Here is a 23,271-nt window from a genome sequence, read left to right on the forward strand (position 1 = left end):
TGTTTTGACTGTGGGCTACTGGGACCTTATTTTCATCCCTACACTAGAGCCAGCACTCTGGAGTATCAGTTTATTTTATTTGTTGGTTTGTAACTTACCTGAAACATAAAATACAATGTTGACATCACTCATATCTCTCTCTTTGTAGCTTGCAATCCGAAGAGCTACCCTGAGCAGATCGTTTACTCCTGTCCTTTTGGGAAGTGCTTTGAAAAACAAAGGAGTTCAGCCTCTTTTAGATGCTATTTTAGAATACCTCCCCAATCCATCTGAGGTCCAGAATTATGCTGTACTCAATCAGGAGTAAGTATTGTCACTGAACCTTAGTGTATGCAAAAATACTTTAACACATTGTGAAGAGGTTTAAGGATGGTTCTTCTTGTTAATGTTCATGATTTTTTTTTCCTTCACAAAAATCACCATTTTTAGTTGGATATTAATTTTGGCATATAGAACTATTTACTATACCAGTTCCCATGTCATATTTGTGACTTACAAGTATGAGTTGTTTTTCTGTCTTTCAATGCTATAGAATTAAAATTTTTTCTCACTTGGAACCAGTTATTTTCAGTCATATATAATTTTTTTTTAACTTAAAAAAAAAAAAAAAGGAAACTTGCCATTGGAAAAATGGCTCAGTGGTTAAGAGCACCAGCTGCTCTTCCAGGGGACCCAGGTTCAGTTCCTGGCACCCACATGGCAGATAACAACCATCCCTAACTGTAGCTCCAGGAGAACCCAATGCCCTTTTCTGGCCTCTGTGGGCATTGCATGCGTGGGTGTACTTAGAGAGTTGCAGGCAAAACACTTTTTTTTTTAAAAAAAAAAAGGAAATTCGGGCCAGTAAAATGGGCACCTGCTACCTCACCCCATGACCTGATTTAAACACCCAGGACCCACTTGGTCAAAGGAGCAAACCAACTCCTGCAGTTTGTCCTCTTATCTCAACATATGCTTTCCCTTCTACCCCCCCACCCCCACCCCACAAGTGAGTAAATAAAATGTAAAACAACAAAAAAGAGACCTTTTCTAAAGTGGTCAGTGATTATTATTAACTCTGTTCACTACCAAACCTCCTGGGTATTTTTAGTCTACTCTGGTCTTATCTGTGCAGAGACAGAACCCTTAGAACTTAATGCTTTTTTTAAAATTTGACTAATTTTTTGTTGTTTTTTGAGACAGAGTTTCACTGTGCAAACCATCCCAGGCTGGCCTTCATCTCATAGCCATCTCCCTCCCTCTGCCGGGATTAAAGGTGTGCACCAGCCCCACCTTAGAACTGACTCTTTCAATGAAAGTTTACTTGTGTGTAAGGTCAGAAATGTTTAGCAAATGGAAGCTTTTTCTCAGATAGTGTACTCTTTGATAACAAATTGGTTTGAAAGAAATATTAAGGGCCTGGAGAGAAGACTCAGTAAGCTTGCTTACTGCTTAACGATGAAGACCTGAGTTTGGTGCCTAATAGACATGTAAAAAGCTGGGTGTCACCACAGGCCTGTAACCTCAGTGCTGTCAGGAGTGGAGACAGGAGCTCTCTGGGCCTGCCAGCTGCCAGCTTAGTTGTAGATTCAGTGAGAGACCCTGCCTCAAAGGAGTAAGGCCAAGAGTAGAGAGCAACACATTTGATGTTATCCTCTGGCCTCTGCATGCACACAGGTACATGCACACACACACACAAAGATTAAATATTGTGTCTCATAGTTTTATATTTCTTCTATTTTAAGTGACTCAAAAGAGAACACCAAAATCTTAATGAACTCCAGAAGAGACAATTCTCACCCATTTGTAGGCCTGGCTTTTAAACTGGAGGTAAGTTGCTAACTGATATATTTAACTACTATTGTCTGTAGAAATTTTCTTTACTTTTAGGCTTTCAATACTAAAAGTGCTAGGTTTGAAGGCATGTACCACCACGGCTGGTTTAAGATTTGTTTGTATGTTTATTTGTTTCAGACAGGGTCTTCCTATAACCTCAGCTGGCCTAGAATTCACTATGTAGTCATGGCTGGCCTCAGCCTCATAGATACCTGCCTGTCTGCCTCACAAGTGCTGGGACTAAAAAAATGTACCCCCATGCCCAGCCCTTAAGATTTATTTTTAATTATGTGTATGTCTCTGTATGGGGTATATGCACTTGAGTGTAGGTGCCTATAGAGGACTAAAGAGGGCTTTGGATCTCATGGAGCTGGCATTACAGAGCTGGAGATTGTGAGCTGCCGAATGTGAGTGCTGGGAACTGAACTCAGTTCCTCTGGGAGATCAGCAAGTACTCTTAACCACTGAACTTTCTCTCTCTGTGTCCCTGTATTACTTTAAATTTGTATTATTATTTATTTTTTTATTTTATGTGTATGAGTGGTATCCTTGCATGTAAGTAAGTGCATCTGTGTTGTGCAGTGCCCTCAAAGGAAAGAAGGGAGTCAGATCCCCTGGAACTGGAGTTATTCTGATGGTAGTTAGCTGCCATGTGGGTGCTGGGATTCAAACCCACAAGAGCAGTCAGTGCTTTCAACTTCTGAGCCACCTTTCCAGCCCATGTCCTTGTATTTCCTACTTTGCAATTTTTTAAATATCTTTCATTTTTTAAATTATTATTAGGGTCCAGGTATTTTACTTATTTATACCAGTTTTCTGCAACAAACGATTTTTAGAAATACAATTAGCAGTGAACATATATAGTCTAATAAATGATGACAGTCTTTTTCTTTGGCCATTCATTCATTCATTTTTGAGGGCTCTGTTCTTTGTATATAATGTGTACTTTTTATACCTTTTCCTGGTTTCGTCTTCATTGTTAATTGAGCTGGAATTTGTTTATAAGGGCATATTTTTTTCTGACATTTCATTATGTGTCTAGGTACAGATTTTTTTAGACTACTTTAAAATTATTCTTTGATAATTTTATACACATAGGTAATATCTTGATCATCTTCAACCCAGGTCTCCCCTCACACTTCCCCCGGGCCTTCCCAGTACTTCCTTGTTCTCGTCGTCGTTGTCTTATTTTTTAAAAAATAATAACCCGCAGAGTCCTGTTAGTGTTACCTACATGTGCATGGGTGAGCACCGGGGCTGCCTGCTAGTGGCCACCTCCCTGAAGAAAAAAAATGACCGACTCCCTCTGGTAGCCATAAGTTGCCAGTAGGTCCTCACCAAGGGTGGGGCTTCATCAGTCCCTCTCTGCCTGCTAGAATGTTGACTAGTTGATTTTGTCGGATCTTTGCAGATCATTACCGCTGTTGTGAGTTCATGAGTGCAACAGCCACGTCATGTCCAGAACACAGCCATTCTTAGCTCTCCTCCCCATCCTCTGCCTCTTACATTCTTTTTGTCCCCTCTTCTGCCTTGTTCCCTGAGCCTTGGGTGTTGGGTGGGGGATGTTGACAATAGATTTCTTACAGAGCTGAGCACTCAGTAGTCACTCATTTTTCAGCATTTTGACCAGTTCTGAGTCTCTGAATTAACTGCTGCCCACTGCAAAGTTTTTTTCTGACTAAGGTTGAGAGCAGCACTAATCTACGGATATAAATATTTAGAAGGCAGTTTGAGGGGCCAGCAGGGATGACTCAGTAGGTAAAGATACTTGTCAGCAAGCTTTATGACCAGAGTTCTATCCCTAGGACCCCAGAACCCACATGATGGAAGGAGAGCAGACTCCCCCAAGTTGTCCTCTGACCTCCATGTGCTTGTAGTAACTGCCAACTCACTGTAGTGGGCAACCAAATCAGTGGCAATAGCCTGTGTTATTTTGGGTGACTCTGGGGGCCCTCCCTGACTAATAACTCTTAGGGAGGTACCCCACGCTTGGCAGTGACATTTTCATTTAGTAGCTCATGTCTTCTGGGCGAAGTATTATGTATCCATGCAAGGTACTTATATTCAGACTTTAAAAAAAATTCATTCTTCAGCTTCATAAGGCTTTTCATCCATTCTTCGTTTGGGTTAACCTATTTCCCACCCTGTTCCCCTACCCATCCCTGCTTAAATCTTTAATGCCTAACACTTTTGTATTGCGCATTCTGTTATCCCCTCTCCAACCTTAGACCTCTTCCCCTCACCCCTCTCATGTGCCCTTTCCAGCTTCCTGACCTCTACAGACATTCCAAATTAAAAACACAAATCTAAAAATTCAAAGTTGGAATCTGCATATGAGAGGGAACATGCAGTGTTTGTCTTTCTGGGCCTGGGTCAGTACAGCAGGATCTTAATGTATTCTGCTGCCTCCAAATAGAAAACCAGTTGTCCCATTACTATTTTGTAAACATTTCTGTTCTTTTCAATTTTTTCATGTTTCCTTTATCATTACTAACAAATGTATTTTATACCCTAGATATTTATATTGTATTTTATTTGTTCTGGTTATCCTTTTTTTTTTGGGGTAATCCCCCCTTTTATTAGCATATATTCATTGTTCAAAATAATTGGTTTCACCATATTTTCATACATGCATATCTTGTACTTAGATCATATCAACCCCCAATTACCCTGTTTTTTCTCCTCTGCCTTTGTTTACCCCTTCTGCCTTCAAGTTGGTCCCTTTCCTCTTTCCAGATAATCCCCCTTAGATTGTCATATCCTATGTATATTGTTTTTAGATCTACATTACACACTTCAGACAAAACATTTGGTATTTATGTTTCTGTGTGGATTATTTTTCTTAACACAGTTCCTAGTTCCATCCAATCCTATAGATGGTATGATTCTGTTCTTTAAAGCTGTACTTCTTAAAGTTTTGAATATGATCATTTAATGTTTTGTATTGGTAACGTTTTCTTCACATTGCTATAGGTTTTTGTTAATGGACAGGGCCACTATATAGTTCTAGCTGGCTTGGTACTTACCATGTAGACCAGGCTGGTCTCAAAATCACAGAGATCTACCTGCCTCTTCCTCCCAAGTGCCACCACACCCTGCCTCATTACTGTAGATTTAGGTAAATTTCTATTTTTATATATACCTTTGAATGAATTTTGAAATCATCATGTGTTACAAACATTTTTCCGGTGGAAGCTAGTGAGTTGGCTCAGATAGTTAAGGCACTACTTGCAACCAAACTTGATGGCCTGAGTTTGACTCCTCATGTAGAACCCACATGAAGGAGAGAACCAGCTCCAGAAAGTTGTTCCCTAACCTCCACGTGCACACTGTGCCATACAAGCTCTCCCCCAAAGCCCCCCACAAAAAATAAATGTGTATAAGTCTAATTTCAAAAACTAATATCTAAAAAATTTTTCTGTTGGAATTTTACTACTGTACTATTAAGTTTATAAATTAACATGGTAGTAATTGACAAACAGTATATAGTCTCAATCTCAACCGTATTCAATTTATATATTATAAACGTATAATAGTTCAGCATGGAATAGTTGGTCTCTTCATAGAACTCTTATTTGTAGTGCTTTCTACATAATTATCCAAGATGGCTTAAGGTGTGTCATGTTCTAATGCTATTTTTGTTGTCTTCATAATTATACCTTATTTTTTGTCATATTGTATTAAACTGAGCTTTTGAAATAATATTAGAAGGCAAAATGATAATTTCTTATGTAAACACTGAAAAAAAATTATAGTGACTTACAGAAGCACAGAAATTATGTTGATTGTGATACCAAAAAGATGGATCAGCAGCCATTTAATTTCTCTTACTGGGATTCAAAGCCAGTGCTATATAAGTTTGTGGCAGCGAACTGAAACATGTACATAAGATGGATTTCTGAAACTGAAAGAATGTTTGAAAGTAGTTGAAAAGTTTTCCTTTCCGTTTCAATTCTCACATTTCTTTTTATTCTTTCTTCCATGCCCAACCTTGACTTCTAGGCAGGTCGCTTTGGACAGTTAACTTATGTGCGCAATTATCAGGGAGAGCTAAAGAAGGGTGACACCATATACAACACGAGGACAGGAAAGAAAGTGCGAGTGCAGCGACTAGCTCGCATGCATGCTGACATGATGGAGGCAAGTATAGCATGGCGGTGGGCACAGGGCGGTCTGATGCAGGTGGAGTGGGTGTGCTTTCTTGGCATCCTGAGACCACTAGAAAATCATTTATAATTGAAGTGTTTTCCTTGCTTTCTTTGTATTTAGGTGTGTTATAATTCACATCTGCTTTGCTATAGGTTAAATGAATTGACTAATGTTAAGAACTTGGTTTATGCCACTAGAGGGTAGCTATACTTTCTCAGTGGCTAAGGTTCAGAAAAAGAGTTCCCTGGGACTCGACACAGTTTTCCTCAAACACGTTGGCTGTAAAGGTACATGCATTCACAAGGCCGAGGCAAGATCAGAAGGCCAGGCTAGGCTACATAACAGGACCCTATCTGGGGGGTGGACGTGGGGGAGTGGTGGAGCAATAGCTACCAAGAGTGTTGTAAGCATTTAGGATAGTATAACTGGTTCTTAAAGATAAATGAGAATAGTAAATTCGCACATGGTAATAATTGCACATGGTAATTCCATGTGGTTCAGTGAATTTGCTTTCTGAAATATGGCAGCCGTGGAAGTCCTATTTAGTATTAGAGCTTTTATGCCTGTTGTAAAACTCCTTGCAGGGCATATTGATTCCAGAATCTAACTGAAGATCTATAGCTTGTTAAGATATAGTGTGGATCTTTGACTTATGGCTTGAATTAGCTCTGAATCTGCCTGGGCCTTTTGGAGTCCTTATAGCTAGGCCTCAGCAAGAATACCCGAGTGCTTGAGGCCACTCCTACCCTTTCCAGTCTAGCTCTGTATTCCTGGAGAAGCAAAGAATAGAAACTGTGTAGAAGACATACTTTTGTGTCTTGGAAGATGAGTAGGCAGTCTCAAAAGTGGACAACTTTTTTAAAAAAAAAATGAACAAAAGTTATTTATGTAAAGTAGAAATGTTTGTTAAAAGTTAAAAGAACTATACAGAAAAAAAATGCCAAAAATTATCAAAAAGAAAAAAAAATACCAAGAAAAGAAATTCCTAGCAGGAATAATTACGTCCATCCAAGAGGATCTGTACAACAGAAGCATAGTTAATTAAACTATGGCATTTTCATAGTGTTTAATAAAATAAAGCGAGAGGGCAGCTTTGCTGTTTTGTGAGGTAGGCAGCAGGGGGCAGGCTAGAGGGATCAGTGATTGCCGCAGACATTTCCTGTGCCAGATGCAAGGAAATATGTGCAGTCATTAAGACAGAGGCTCAGGGCCTCACTCACAGCACAGCTGTTGTGGATGAACCGTGAGTAGGGAGGACAATAACCGGGAAGCCGGGAGGCACCAGTGCTTTGTTCTTTGCTTTCCTGTGGTTTTTTTACTGCTTGCATCTGTGAAAAATTAATGTATTTTTAGTACAGTAGCCTCCGTTCTTCTACTTTTATGTCCCAAGCATCCTTTGCAGTTTTTCCTTGTGTATATCTGTTGTACACATTTCATTGTCTTAACTGTGGCAGTACATTGTAATACATGCTTTTTAACTCTGTGGAAATAGCTAGAACTGTGAGGTTCTGTGTTTTATCAGCACTTCACATCTCTTAGAGAAGCCATAGTATCCCTGTGGTTTGCATTGCAAAAGCTGTTGAAACAGATAGTGTAAATGTTTAAAGGCCTTGTTGAAGATAGGTCTTGGCATAGTTGATTGTTGGTGTTGCATTAGGTCATTCTCTGTAGAATTCATGGGGAAGATTTCTGCATTGTTTATGGACAGTGTGTTTACTGTGCAATTGCTTCATATATGCCTTGATTTCCGTTACTTACAAGTATGACTTACATTCTTTCTTCATTTAGGATGTTGAGGAAGTGTATGCTGGAGATATCTGTGCATTGTTTGGGATTGACTGTGCTAGTGGAGACACATTCACAAACAGAGATAGCAGTGGCCTTTCTATGGTAAGCCATTTCATTGCAGAGCTACTTATCACTTGAGATTCAATCGTCTGTTTTTATGTATTTAGTACTCCAGCAAAACAGCTGCCACAGGCCTCAAGTTCATCATGGCCTTTTGTTGGTTATAGTTCTTTGAATATCAACTAGCTAAGTGCTCTATGTAGGCTGCCTTGCCTAGCTTTTCTTAGTAAAACCATTCCACAAGCCTCCAAAGTTTTAATGTGGAGAAAAATCTCCACTAAATACCTAGTCTGTGTAGCTTTGGCTCTTCCACCCTGAAATCTGCCACCCTACCATGGGTGCCACTGATTATTATATGACTCTCAGGTTAGTCCCAGTGCTGTGCTACTTACTAATTCAGTAGGCAGAGTGGTCCTCCAGCAATCTTCTGGAATTGCTAAGGTCAGACTGTAATGTTTAGACTAGACTTGAGGATAAAAGTCCATGTCCATGCTCAGAAGGCAAAGTGCCAAGAAGACAGCCAGCCAGATGTAGTGCCGACAGCTGGGCCTGTGGAACACACAGGTCTCTTTTCATCATTGACAAATCCTGAGGGAAGAACATACTTAGGCAGTTCCTGCCTTTGAATCCCCATCACTCCTGCTAAGAATCAGGAAATGCAGTCTTCTCATAACTCATACTTTAATCAAATATACTTTCAAAATATACTCTGATAAAGGAAACAGAAGCCTAAAGATATTGGGCCGAAAGATTTAGACTAGGATTTAGCCTAAAGATATTGTTTAGCCTAAAGATATTGGCTAGGGTTTATCCTTTGTTTTGTTCTAATGTGGTACATTAATCCCTCATTTATATGGTACTGCTTTTGAATTCTTTAAAAAAAAATGTGTTTTAGGAATCAATTCATGTTCCTGAACCTGTTATTTCAGTAGCAATGAAGCCTTCTAACAAGGTAGGAGTTTGATTTAAACTTCAGTATATCACAGTAAAAACTTGAGCAAACTTTTGTCTGTCTTGATTTGTACAGATGTCTTGTGGGAAGCAGCAGTCTTATGGTTTCTGCTTCCTCTTTTGGTATTCGGATCACCTTTTTAAATTTACCATCAATCCTAATAACTTATTTTAATAGTAGACATTAGTCTACAATAGCATTCATTTTAACAGTAGACGGTAGTTTATAACTCTTCATTATATCATTGGTTCCTGGCGGTAAGGCTACCGTTTCTTAAATCATTGAAAAGGGGAGGTAAAGTGTTTTTCTCAGGTTGTAGTGAAACTCCACTGTAAAATACTTCATGATATTGGATAGTTTAATTGCTTTATGGGTTATAACACATTTCTAGATTTTGCAGTTATGAAGTAAATGTCTGATTATAATAAAAGCCTGTAAGATAAGACTGTTTTTCTCACTTTAACTATAATTTCATAGTTTCTTAAATTAATATATTGATATTTCACACTTTACAAAGCCAAACTGCATGAATATCTTATATTCATATTACCCTTCATTGTAATTAGTTCAGTTGTGAGCCATAATTGTTTAATACCAAGGTGCCTTGTTTACCTGGCTTATTGGAGTTAGCTCATTCGTGTATTGAGTGAACTCTGATCTTGCCATCTGAGAACTATCATTTACAGAGCATACTCAGCTCTGTGAGAATTATTAACAGCTGTGTGATAGCTACTTCATCTGTTTTGAGAAACCTAGGGATTTTTTCCAGATCATTTCCCAATATAGAAAAGAGAAATTTGGGGTTGTCAGAAACATGAAACCATTATATCTTTTTAGATTTTTGTGGAGGGACAAATCTTACATCTTACCTCTCAGCCAGCTCATGGCTTGTTTCAAGTTCTTTGCTAAGGATTGCTAGCAAGGTTAGACATGAAAAGTATCTTTATACCTTTCATTCCTAAATCCAGTAAAATAATATAAGATTGGGGTTTGTGGGGGGGTTGTTATCCTGCTTACTGGGTGGAATTACATGAAAGAATAAAGGTACACCAGACTGTATCCAAGGAGACTGTTTTGAAATAGTGACATCTCAGTGTGGTATAACAGGATAGGTAATCCTGAATCTACAGGAGACTCTTGGCAAACATGCTATGTTATATATAATCTAAAATGTAACACTGACTCCTCTTTCCATTTAGTAGGCAGTTTTATGCAAATGGATAGTTTGGTCATTGTGCTAGAAAAGGACAGAGTTAAATCTTGGGCTCTTGTTTTCTGTCTTGGTATGGAGAGAGAATTCTCTTCAGCTAGCTCTTTCCTGCTCTCTTGGTATTTGCTGTATTTTTCCCAAAAAAGGTGTGAGCCAAACTAGACATGGATCATCTTTCTTAATTGCATATTATGATTTTATTCACTATAAAGTTCTTTCAGAAATACCACTGTTTTCTATGCTTAGTAAAATATATAATGACTTTTCTTCTTCTTTTAAAGAATGATCTAGAAAAATTTTCAAAAGGTATTGGCAGGTTTACAAGAGAAGACCCCACTTTTAAAGTCCGCTTTGACACTGAGAGCAAGGAGACAATTGTATCTGGAATGGGAGAATTACACCTGGAGATCTATGCCCAGGTAATGAATAACAAAGAAGCTCAGTTCAGTTACATTTCTTTCCGTATGTTTTGTTGTAAGTCAGTAATGCTGCTGGGTGAGGTTGTTCTGTCTAATTCCACCACTGGAAGGCTGAAGCAGGAAGATTAGGAGGAATTCATCCTCAGCTACATAGCAAGTTGAAGGCTAGCCTAAGCTATGTGAGACTTTGTTTAGAAAAAAAAAAAAGTAACTTTTTTTGGTCATAAACTGATAGTGGTTTTTAACGCCTTATTATGGTTTATAACCAGGTATGGCACACTTCACTGTTTCTGCTGTGGTGTTTGTAATTAGTTACTTTAACGATCTGTTAAACATTGTAGACTCCTAGAATCAAGGCTCAGAATTTGTCGCAAGCCTGTCATCCACCCCCTGGTCAAGTAAAGCCAGCTTTAGGGAGAGCCTGTTCTTGTACCTAGCTTTCTAGGTCATTTTTCCTCAGGACGGTACATGAGGGCTAGAAAGATGGCTCAGCAGCTAAAAGCCTTCCAGAGGACCCAAGTTGGGTTCCTAGCACCCACATTGGACAGCTTATCACTACCTGTAATTACAGCTCCATGCAGTCCAACAAGATCTACTACCCTCTTCTGGCACCACATATACATGTCATACACATACACAGATACCCATAAAAATAAAGGGCCAGACATGGTAGTACATGCCTTAATCCCAGCACTTGGAAGGCAGAGGTAGGTGAATCTCTGCAAGTTCAAGGCTAGCCTGGTCTACATAGTGAGTTCCAGGCCATCTAGACATACATAGTGAGGTCCTGTCTCAAAATAAAATAATTTTTAATTTAAATAAAAATACATGAAAGGTAACTTCAATATAGATAAAAGAAAGGGTCTTTCTAGGTCAGATGTAAATTTGGTCAAATGTAAACAAAAGATGCATGGCCAGAAATTGTATTATTGTGTCTTAAAGTAGACACAGTGGGTAGAAATCCATACAAGAGATTTACATATTATTCCAGTGAAAATGTAATAACATGGAACAATGGTAATGTTTTAGTAGATAGAGTGTTTGGTGTTAAGTGTTATTAATAAGTCTAAATCAGAATTCTACATAAAAATCTGTGAAAGGTTTGTAGTATTAAAACATCACATCTGATCCTTATCAGATACTAAAGTGATTTAAAACTTACTGTTCGGCAACCTACTATATTTTGTTGAGTGCTACTAAGGTACTTGAGATGCTTAGGGTTTCATTTTCATTTTACTTTATAGATTTTCCAAAAACATTATCTCCCCTGTTCTTTTTAGAGAATGGAAAGAGAATATGGCTGTCCTTGTATCACAGGAAAGCCAAAAGTTGCCTTTAGAGAGACCATTGCTGCCCCTGTCCAGTAAGTACACAATACAATTAGACACTATGAGGCTGAAGTTGAAGCTTTTTATTAGGAGAGATACATTGTGCTGTTACTATTATTCAGACCTTTCTTTTTGTAGTGATACTCTTTATAATGGAATCTATGTAGCTCTGTACTATAGTCAAGACATACAGAGTGACACTTTGGGATTTGTTTGGCTCATTAGGCTAGATGCCAATGAGGACAGGCACACACATCATTAACAAGCATGTTTACAGTTCACCTCAGTGTTAGGGTCTTCGTTTATTCCCGTTGTACTTCCTTTGGGAGACGGCTATTATGTTTTACTTTTGTACCATATTGTGGGTGCCAGAGAACTTGCATTTGCCAAGGAATAATCTCCTGCAGGTAAAGAAAGTTGATACCATGATGAAATTCACAAAACAATTAAGAAAAAAAATAATTGAGCTGATACTGTGTTGGAGATACTACTAAAATGTTCATAAGAAATAGCAACAAACAAGTTGAGTTGCTACAAAGATCATATACTTGAACCTGATGCCTATTTGAATTTATATGAATTTTGACTTAAAGTCAAAACGAATAAAGCAAACTATGGCTATGAAAGTATTCTTCATTTCAAAGTGGCATCAAGTAAGAGGAAAGTGGCACAATACCTGCGATGCAATGTCGTGAAAGAGAATGGTGTAGTCTAACTCGATGAAGTCATCATTTCTTTGCTGTGACAAAAACAAAAGCCTGCTGTTTAAAGTGCTGTCATGGCAAAGTGATGTTTTAATTTTATAAATTAACGGTTAATACATGATTTTAGTACTCTCGGTAAAAATAGAATTTGAACTTCAGAATTTATTTCAATTTAGCCTGGCAGAAAAACGATTTCAAAATTCAACTTCAAAAGAATAATTATTTTGTATGTATTATTCTAAAAATTGCTTGTTTTTACTTTCCAATTCGTGATGGCTGTTTAAAAGCATTACTGTGTGTCGCTTTTTGTTTAAGAACCCTTAAATGTGAACTATGATAGTAGATATTCACAATTTTATAACAGAAATTCTTTTTAGAAAACTGACACTAATAAACTGTAATGACTGTAGTTATCTGATTTGGCAATTATGCTTTGTTCTGCGCTGTTGCTTCAAGAATAAAAGGTATTCATGACATCAGCTACACAGAACTGCTGTATCTGTGTAATTTAAAACCAGCATCAGAAACATGCTGTGCCCCACGAAGTTGAGGTTTCTTAAGGTTTACTATGGTGTACTGTGACAAATCTGAGACTCCAATGGGAGGCAGGCACATAATCCTGGGGCGCCTATGGTTAACAGTGATTTTAAATGTGGCCCCAGAATCAGTATAGTATTCTTAAAGTAATCTTTTCTTTGAATATATCAACAAAGAGTGCCTTTAAAGACAGTGTTACTTGTAGGAATTCTTACACATTGACTCTTAATAAAAATACGTGATATACATAAACTGATGCAATATTTAGACTTCTCTGTTGAGATTTTCATTAATGTTTCTAAAGTCACAACATAGCAAAGATTTGCAGGAGCCTTCTTTTTATAAAAGTACAAACTGATTTATTGCTACAAATAGCTTGAAAATTCATGGTTATGGTTTTATAGCCTCTGTACCTGGCCCCAATTGTTAAGAGCTCAGTACCTTTACAGAAATGTCACCAGGTTAGTATCTGTGAAATGCATTAGAAAAAAGACTTGCTGTTTCTCAAAGTCTTACAGTATTTAATGGGTTTGGGGCCTCCCACTGAGTGCTATAATGGCTGTCCTGCCGTCAGTGTATGGGCGGCTCTCTGGTGAGCTGTTATAAAAGCCCATGAAGAAATGGTGCTCCTGCTACCCTGTGGTCTGTTGCCAACAAACTGAAAGAGGGTGCAGAAAGTCCTTTTCGTGAGTTGACTAAAACTATTTTTTTGTGGTTTCTTGGTACTCTTTCTTGGTATTCATTAGATACTAGTTGAATTTTTCCCCTTTTTAAACTCTTAAGAAAAGAATTTATTCTTACATATTTATGGCTTAGAAAGAGGTACTTCTAATAGTCATGATGTCAGTCTTAAAGCATAAAGCTGGTAACAAGACATGAGGTTGTAAATTATGACTAAAAGAAAATTATGGTTTCAAGCTACAAAGTGACTCAGGAATACTTCAAGCTTTACAAAGACTACAGTGCTACAATTATTCCTCACACTGATCTCTAGGAGGAAAATGCCAGTCATGTCATGTCTCTAAGTAGCTGTGAAACCACTATTCAGTAGAGAAAGAATGCAGTTAGTTTCAGTACTGCATGACAATAGAGATTCGAACACAAAATTTAGGTTGCTAAATGAAGAAATCTATTAAACTGAGTACAAAACTCCTAATTTTTAACTTCTCAGTAATGAAAGTGCAGCCTCGTTTGTGATTGCTATAAAAGTGGTGCTGAGGCCCTTTGTATAGCATATTAACAATGGTGTAAGTCATTACAAGTATATAGTGTACCCAAGATTCTAAATCCTGCCTGTACTATTAAAGCTCCAACCCTTTTTGCTCTAGAAAACGGTCTGAATGAAGCATCAGAAATAACTAAATCTGACTTGCCTGACATGAAAGGTTGAGAACTGTCAACTTGTGAAAGTCCAGTCTAGATACTGCTCATTACTAGAAAATATTTCAGGAACTCCTTGGCTTTGCCTCACTAATGTTATGCTTCCTGTAACTGTGTGCCCAGGGAAGGCAAACTAACCCTGCTAGGAAGACAGACTGTATGCAAATGAGGCCTGTGGTTTGCTCTCTTAGCTAAACCCCTGGCTTTTAGGACCAGTGCTATTGCTTTGGACTCTTCTTTAATTCTTCATCTTCTGCAGTCTTGACTGTGCCTGACATTGCATTCAGACTACCAGGGTTCACTATTTTTAATGCAAAATGACTGTTGGAACACTATCCAATTATGAATTATAATTCTTTAAATCAATATTAACTCTGTTAAAAGTATACTTTATAGAGTACTTACCACTTGCTTGACAGTTTGAATTTTTGCCATTTTATACCACGTGTCTTCAGTTGAATTCTGCCACATTATATAACCACTGGCAACCCAGGCTAAGTGTTGGATTGGCTTCATTTGTGGAGACACATTTCCAAAACTGTCTGGTAGGAGAAACATTTATATGCCAAATGTAATTATTTTATTTATATGATAGTAACCTTTTTAGATTAAAAATCAACTCTTAAGTCATGCTTGAGTGTTCTTCTAAAATGAGAAGAAACTAAGCCATGGGCTATTAGAAATGAGTATTTTTGTAAAGGTCATAATATTTCCAACATCAATTTTGAGCATAGATAATTGAGGCCCATCTTAAGGTTGAAAAAACGTTACCCATGCTGTCTGTGTGTACCTGGAATGTTCTGTGCTTCTAGTGGTTCTTTCATGGACTTCAGTCTTTGATAAAATGTGTTATCCTCTTCATCTGGATTTTTGCCAATTTCTCCTTCAAATGTGAAGTTGACTTCTGGTGCAGAATCTTGTCCCACTTTAGGGTAAAGAACTTCAGCCATGCAGTTCACTGTAACTTGCTGTTTGAAACATTTTACAAAAGATCTTTACTTACAGATGGCCATTCATTACTAATTACTGTTTTTTCTGAGGTAGGATTTGGATTATTCTGAATGTGTGAACTTTTTAACGGGTAATGTTTTTGAGTTGAAATAGAGACTTTTCTTAAGAGTTCAGTAGTATACTGACTGTTGTATGGCCAGTGTGACTGTTGTATGGTCAGTGTTTTTTGGGTTTTTTTGTTGTTTTTTTAAACCAACAACTCTATAGTAAAAGCCCAAGACCAAATCCTTCAGCAAGGATACCCTGGACATTTAGAATCAAATTTTATTTACTAACTAGAAAGGACATTTCACTTACTTTTTGGATGATTTCTTCCACAGAAAATTTAAGATGATACTTATGCCCTCTTCCTGGAATATCCTAGAGTTAAGAAAAATGTGGTGGAGAGAAGACAATATTATAACAAAGCAAATATTTGTAGTTAGGAGACCATTCCTGTGTGGTTGGTGGGAGGAATTGCAGTAAAGCTGTACATCTTGTTTTAGCATAAAAAGAAGGGGTCTCATTCAAATTTTTCATACATACATATTAGTGTACCTCATACACGGCACATTCTCTCCAAGTCTCACATCTTGAAAAGGCTGTGTGTAGTGTCTAATTTAGCAGTGTCTCTGGCAAGTTTATTTTGGATTAGGACAGAAGGATATGGGCACAACTCACTTTTAATCAGCAGACTTCAAATTGAAGTCTTTAATTTTCTATATAAGAAAAACTGAAGTAGCTTTTAGTTTGAAAATGACAATTAGGATGCACCTTTGGAAAGGCTTATAAAGCTCAGTCTACCCTTCAGAGAGGGAACAGTGACTGTAAATTGTTTTGAGGCAGATTACTGCCAAATGATTATAGAGACTTAATTAAGTGCTACTTCACTCGTGTGTCACTGGGTCTGCCACATGATACTACAAAAAACAGACACATTTAGATGTTTAACTTTTTTTAAAATTTTGTTTATTTTTATTTTATGTGTATGCGTGTATTGCCTGCATGTAGGAAGTGTACCCGCGTCATGCAATGCCAGCGGAGGTCAGAAGAGGCTGTCAGATCCCCTGGGACTGGAGCCACAGACAGTTGTTAGCTGTCATGTGGGTGCTGGGATTTGAACCCGGGTCTTCTGCAAGAACAACCAGTATTCTTAACTGCTGAGCCATCTCTCCAGCCCCTAGATGTTTTAACTTTTAAATGCAAAGATAAATTAGAAGTTTAAACCTAATTGTGTTATCTGGTGCAGTTTCAAAACAGTCTATTCCATGTCAGTTCATAAAGACTGTTGGCAGCTAAGGTTGTTCCAGATAGATAAAAATAATAATAAGGGACACTCTAGAAATTGGTATGTGTCCCTGGACTGAGAGCGCTGCTTCTGACCCCTGCAGCAGCCAGGCCAGCCCATTTCGGACAGTCTCTGCAGTGATGGGCGGGGGTAAGGCAGGCTGCAACCCAGTGTTTTTGTGCTCCGATCCAGCCAGCTTCCCGTTGTCCCTTTGGGGCAGAGTCTAAGGATTGTTTTTAAAATTCAGGGAGCTGTTTGGAGGCCAGGAGCTTCTGTTGGTCAAGGCTTGAGTAGCAGCTTGAGAACAGCAACAGCTTCCAGATGGTTTGGAATGGCTCCTGGAGGGCTCGCTACAGCAAAGAGTGAGAAGCCCACCCCGATTAGCGTCCCTCTCCCTTAAATAGTAGCCTAAACACTGTCTGCCTGGGCAGCTCTGCCTCGTGGGAAAGTGAGCAGTTCCGGACAGTCTGTCTGCTTGGGGCAGAGGATCCCACAGGAGTGTCAGGCCCCCGGGCGGAGGGGGAGTGCCCAGCCTGTGCCCTGGGCCCCTGGACTCACCTCCCTGCTGGCCTGCTGGACGGTCTGCACCAGGAACACCTTGTGCGGGGTCCCCTGCTGGTAGTTGATGCAGTTCTCCGCCACTGAAGCCGCCCTGGAGGCCGCGTAGTGAGTGGGTGGGATTTCCATCTTGGTGGCAAGGGCTCGGGCTCCCTGGGTGCGGGGTCTACGTGTGTTGAAGCCAGCAGCCTGCTTGGGCTGGGAGAGCCTGGGCGCTTTCCTCCCTGAGCCCTCCCTCTTCCTCCTGCCTCTCAGGAAGCGGCTGCTGGGCTGGGGCTTCTTTGGAGCCTGAGCCCCGCCCTTAGTGGGCGGCTCCCGCCAGGGAAGAGCCTGGGCCTGGAAGCCTCCCACGGGCTGAGGGAGGGAGTAGGTGGGCGGGGCCCAGGAGCCGGTGGGGCCCCCGAGGCCTTCAGCCTCCTGGGAAGGGCAGGCTGGCTTTCACCTGCAGATTGGTGCACACCTTTCCACAGTCTGGGCCTTGCACTAGGCAAGGTGCAAAGGTGCTCCAAGTTGTGATTCATGCCTTCCCTCCTTCCACTGTGAGAGTTCAGGGACGGGCTTGTTCATCCCGGCTTCCGGTTCTGCCTAAATCCAGGCACATGAAACTAAAAACTGGGATAAAGCTGGAGGATTATAATTTGGCGAGTGGAAAAAAAAATGTACCTTCATACCTCTCTGCCTTCACTGATCTTAAAAAGATGAGGCTTTGATTAACACCATGTTTCTTAATCACCTTGAACATGTTTAAGGATTAAAGCATTTTTAGAAACCAGATTTACAAAGAGCAGGACATTGAGGTAGCTTGAACAAAAGCCAGGTTTTAAAGCTCAAGCAGGAGCAGGCTTTTAGTAGACAGTGGAGTCGCCAGCCTTGGTCCTTTATGTTTTCACCCTTAAAGGCATTGTTATTTGGGCCTCTTCCTTGTAGATCAGGAAGCTAAGATTCCTTTTCCTCAGGCCCATGGCTGGACCTTCACTCTAGCTGGTTGGCTTGAAAACAAAGATTCATTTTCATTCATATTCTCCCTCTTAACCTCTGTGTCCTTTTCCCTTCCTTGCGTCTGTCCCCTGGTCTGGAGGAGCTCAGCGATTCTCCTGCCTCAGCCTCCTGAGTGCTGTGATTACAGGCGTGAACCACTGCTCCAGGCTTTCTTTTTTTTAGGAAAAAGATTATCGAAAGCTTTTTGGGTTGACTTACATATATTATGTGGTGTATGTGTGTCTGTTTTGTAGTTATGGTTTGAAAAAAGAAAGTGAACAGATGTGTTTGTACTAAGATGATGTTTTCCTTGTAGGCTATATAAATTTTTCCTATAAATGAGTAAGTGGATTTTAAAGAAATAATAAGCAATATAGCATTTTCATCCTCTCTAGTTACGTTACCCAATGACCATGACTCAACTAGAGGGTAAAAAGATTAAGTTTTCCTCTTAAGCTTTTTTTCTAAGAAATTGAAAGTGATTTTCTTTTCCTTTGGATAAGTCATTTATCTATGAAGCAAAGCCTTAGATATTTTGTGCGTGAATTTTTTAATGTAAGTGCTCTTTGGATAGTGTCCAGGAAAGAGTGGCTGAGTGTAGCCTAATGACTCAGAAGGCACTCTACAGATAATGAAATTTTAAGTTTCACAATCTGCTAGCTCCTGCAGCTGCTATACTCTACTCAGAATAGTAGAGTTTCCTGGGTTGCCATTTTGGAGCCTGATGAATAATCTAAGATTCTGTAGACCAAAACTAATAACAAAGATTGGGTCATAAAGGCATTTATAATATCCACAGTGGCTTAGGTTCTCTTAAAACTATAATTATCACATTAAAAAAGGATACCTAAGTGCCCATTTAGATGTTAAATAAGCTGAATTACAAGAATCGTATGTTTGGGTCTTTGAAATCTTAGTTACCTACCAAAATTTTTATGAAAGGCTAATTATTAGTTTATTATCCTCAAACCTGAGTAATGCATAGATTACTTTTTTTAAAACATTAAATTTATATTTATTTTATGTGTATGAGTGTTGTGCCTGCATGTGTGATAAGTACACCCATGTTGTGCAATGCCTGTGAAGGACAGAAGAGGATGTCGAATCCCCTGGAACTGGAGTTACAGTTTTTAGTTGCCACGTGCGTGCTGGGATTCGAACCCAGGTCTTCTGTAAGAACAACCAGTGCTCTTAACCACTGAGCCATCTCTGCAGCCCCATGTGTAGATTATTTTCAAGGAAATAATTCGGATTAAGTAATTTACACCATTAATTCTGTTACAGCATGAGCATAAGTTGAAGTAAAAATACCATAGCCTGTAGCTTGGGTGTGAGTACAGAGTCAAAACAGCTAGACATGTGGCACTTACCTTTAATCCCAGCACTTAAGAGATAGAGGCAAGTGGATCTCTATGAATTTTCAAGGCCAGCCTGGCCTGTGTTAGAGTTTTGGAGAGTAAAAGGAAAGATAGAGGAGTAGGAGACAAGAAAACAGCCAGACCTGCAACAGGCAAGGAATACATCCTCTTTTATTCAAAGAAGATACAGTGAGAGGTAGAGGCTGACTGTGGGAACCAAGCTTCTGCAACTACACAAACTGGGGGTTGTTTATACAGAAGTTGTGAGAGACAGCTGCACTTTGTGGGGAGTTGAATTAGTGCCCAGATTTGGCATCCTTGAGGGTCTCTTTTCTCAGACAGGTGGGTGAGTTGTCTATAGTACTAAAGGAGACAGTTGGGCTCCACAGTCTCTCTCTCTCAGTCCAGGGAGTGACCAGTTGATAAGGCTTGAGGCAAGGCCAGGCTGCCAATTTAGGGCCAGTTAGACACTTGAAGGAATTTATGGCTTTCCCTAATGAGGCTTGTGGCTCTTCTGCAATTCACATATTCTATCTACATAGAGAATTCTAGGTCAGCCAGGGCTTCATAGGGAAACCCTGTCTCTAAATAAAATCAAGTCAAAACAAATGTATAAATTAAAAGGTAAAGCACAAAACCAGCTCTGTTCCCAGCTCTGTTTAATGTGACATACTATTTTGACAAGACTAATTGCTTTTTACTGGATGCCAGTGCTGTGGTTCCAGGCCAGAGCGTCTTTTACCTGCAGCATGTCTGCTTACGCCTGCCAAGCAGTCTCCTCTTTATCTAAATTACTGCCTAGTCTTCTTCCATGCACTGTCCACTAGCAACTTTGAAGTGAGTACATCATTCAGGGGTTTAGTCAGTTTGTATTCTTTTCTTATTAGCTGTCTAGAAAAATGTTTGGTTAAGGACAGTGCTTTTGGCACAGTGTCACATTAATCTAGTTACTTAGTGTCTCTGGCCCTCAACTCTCTCCTCTATAAATGATGATTAAAAATAGTACTGATTCCTGGGTTTTGGGTGAAGAACACAAAAGAGCCCTTAGAAAATGTTTAACAAACACCTGGCACTTGAATGTTTCATTATTTGGCTTCACTCCTAAGTCACGTGGTCCCTGAAACCGTGGAATTACATGGCTGTGAGTTGGTCCTCCATTGCAGTGCTGCCCACAGAACTCAGCAGTCTGTGGTGTCCTGCATCTGTCTGCCTGATACAGTGGTCACTCTGCTCACGCCACTATTGGCTTGTACAACTGAGCATTTGAAATTTTGTTTTGTTTCTTTTGTTTTTGAGGCTGGGTCTCCAGGTATCACAGCTGGCCTGGAACTCACTATGTAGACCAGGCTAGCCTTGATCTCATAGAGCTCCATCTGCCTCTGTGTCCCAGGTGCTGGGATTAAAGGCATGCATCACCATTCCCTGCCTGAGTAGTTGAATTTTTAAATCATTTAATTTAAATTAAGTGTGACTAGCCATGGTTTAGTTATTACCATATAGACAGTACAGATCTAAATTGTTATTTTCATTTAAAAAGTGTATAGTTTATTTGTGTGTGTGTGTGTGTGTGTGTGTGTGTGTGTGTGTGTGTGTGTTAGGGCACTTGCATGTGCCATGGCACTAATGTGGAGGTCAAAGAACAGCTTGCAAGATTTGGTTCTCTCCTTCCACTGTATGGTCCCAGGGATCAAACTCAAGTTGTGAAACTTTTCGGCAAGTACTTTTTACTTGCCTAGCTATCTTACCAGCCTTAGACTGTTTTTGTATAGCTATTATATTGTTCTTAGATTATAGACAAGCTTTACAGTACCTCAGAGAGCATTATGTACCTGATAGCATCCTGGTGGTGCAGTTCGGCAGTCCCTCCACAGTGATCCTGCAGTGATGTTAGCGCTTGTTTCCCCCTGTTTTCCTTCTCTTTGTTCTCTGGATGCTTTTTTCCCTCCCAGGAAAATGAAGCTTTCACTCCTATGGTTTTCTCAGCCCTTCTTGACGCACTTGGCCATTAGAAGCTTATTAGAAGGCAGTTTACTCAGACATGTTCAGTCAGGCTCTTTAGGAAATCTTCCTCTTCCAAGCCACTTACAGACTTGTCTGCAGGAGCACACACCCATTAATGTCCATCCACCTTCAGTTATCTGTAGATACTTTTGAAAGTGATTGCTCTTGTCCATCTTAAGGTTTTAGGTTTAGAGGAAAAGTGACTTGCAAACAATATATACTCATGAAGTGACTTTCCTATGAAGTAACAGCCTGTCAGCCTGTGTTCTCATGTTTATTGTGTATGTAGAGTAGTATTTTTTCTAGTGGTTTGAGGTAAACATTGACCTGTGTCTGGTCACATTCTTTGGAAGCCGTATTCATGCTTGTCACTATCATTTTGACATTAGCAATTTTCAGGTATGCATTACTGCACCTGGCACTCCCTTTGACCTACTAATATCAAATAATAACATCAAGTAGGAACTGTCTAAATAATTTAGCTGTAGCCACCTGAGTTCTGATTTCAAGTAGCTGTTACTGCACTGTGTAACATGGAAGAGAGACGTTCCAAAAGAAATGGGTAAGCTCTGGGCTATAGGCTCTTAGAACAGGAGCCCTACCGAGCTTTCTAGTTTAATTACTTGACTTTTTTCCTTGGAAATTCAGAGTTAGCTGAATTTAAAAACTGGATTACTCACCCCCCAAGTAATAGCAGAGAAGAGGAATATTTTCTAAATAACTTCTGTAATAAAATTTTATAGTAGGACCATTCTATTCAAAGGAAAAAGTAAAAAAAAAAAATTATGAAATGTGAGTTTTTATTTAAATTATCAGGAGTTATTTCATTTTGCTAATTACTAATGCTCTGTTGATTTCCTCCCTCCTAATCACTTGCAGGTTTGACTTTACACATAAAAAGCAGTCAGGTGGTGCAGGCCAGTATGGAAAAGTCATAGGCGTCCTGGAGCCCCTAGACCCGGAGAACTACACTAAGTTGGAGTTTTCTGATGAAACATTTGGGTCCAATGTTCCAAAGCAGTTTGTGCCTGCTGTAGAAAAGGTAATTTTAACAGAGCTCCGTTGCATTTTTATTTACTTAAAACATATTATTTGACATTAAATCATGCATTCTGTTTGAATACATTCCCTACTGTAGTTTTAATTACCACATTCCTCTTTTAACTGACTGTTGTTGGACTTTCCATCTGATTTAAAATGTTGAGTTAAGTTCAGAAACCATAACACATGCTATGACAACAATGGGAAAAACTGTTTCTTAATATTTATATTTTCTCATTATAAACGGAAATGACTGCGTTGATTTTAATCAACCAGTAAAATATGCAGAGGTCCTTAGGGGTTTATTTGTATACTGTTACAGTGGAATGAGCGTCTGTTAAGGGCCTGTGCTTGGTACTGCAGTTCAGCGTTTTTGCTGTCACTTAATGTGCTCCTTGGTACGTGAGTGTTCAGAGCTAGTTTTTTAATAAGCTGAGAGTAAAATACTTTAAACCTGCACACCAAAAAATTGAAGTCAGATGAGACTTATATTTGTTTGGAAAATTGTGGTGTGCTTTGCACACTCACAAAGGGTTGGTGATTGCTGTGCTTTTCATGTAACTTGCACTAAGACTGTTGTATTATTATGGACAGGTTATGATTTTGGTTCCAGTAGTGGTAGCTTTTTTTTTTTTTTTTTTTTTTTTTTTTAAAAAAAAAAAAAAAAAAAAAAAAAAGAGGACGATAAATCTTTCACTGTGATATATCAAAATAA

The 23,271-nt window shown here is 39.2% G+C and overlaps 2 protein-coding genes across 2 annotated transcripts in view; one reads left to right on the plus strand and one right to left on the minus strand.

Annotated features, from left to right (window-relative positions):
* Positions 1-23,271, plus strand: part of Gfm1 (G elongation factor mitochondrial 1) — a 43,998-nt gene that overhangs the window by 13,546 nt on the left and 7,181 nt on the right. Inside the window, exons 7-14 of the mRNA XM_008837463.3 lie at positions 149-303; positions 1,725-1,809; positions 5,818-5,955; positions 7,753-7,854; positions 8,708-8,764; positions 10,256-10,393; positions 11,674-11,756; positions 22,395-22,557. Coding sequence (XP_008835685.1) covers positions 149-303; positions 1,725-1,809; positions 5,818-5,955; positions 7,753-7,854; positions 8,708-8,764; positions 10,256-10,393; positions 11,674-11,756; positions 22,395-22,557 — 921 coding nt within the window. The remainder of the gene's footprint in view (positions 1-148; positions 304-1,724; positions 1,810-5,817; positions 5,956-7,752; positions 7,855-8,707; positions 8,765-10,255; positions 10,394-11,673; positions 11,757-22,394; positions 22,558-23,271) is intronic.
* Lxn (latexin) lies at positions 12,008-17,452 on the minus strand. Its single transcript, XM_008837461.3, has 6 exons — positions 17,179-17,452; positions 15,651-15,713; positions 15,133-15,310; positions 14,748-14,884; positions 12,398-12,460; positions 12,008-12,122 (listed from the first exon to the last, which is right to left on the minus strand). The coding sequence occupies exons 1-6, from the start codon at positions 17,305-17,307 to the stop codon at positions 12,024-12,026; spliced, it is 669 nt and encodes a 222-aa protein (XP_008835683.1). The 5' UTR covers positions 17,308-17,452; the 3' UTR covers positions 12,008-12,023.

The sequence above is a fragment of the Nannospalax galili genome, unplaced genomic scaffold (assembly GCF_000622305.1).
Source record: "Nannospalax galili isolate Female #2095 unplaced genomic scaffold, S.galili_v1.0 scaffold617, whole genome shotgun sequence".
In the NCBI taxonomy this organism is placed as follows: domain Eukaryota; kingdom Metazoa; phylum Chordata; class Mammalia; order Rodentia; family Spalacidae; genus Nannospalax; species Nannospalax galili.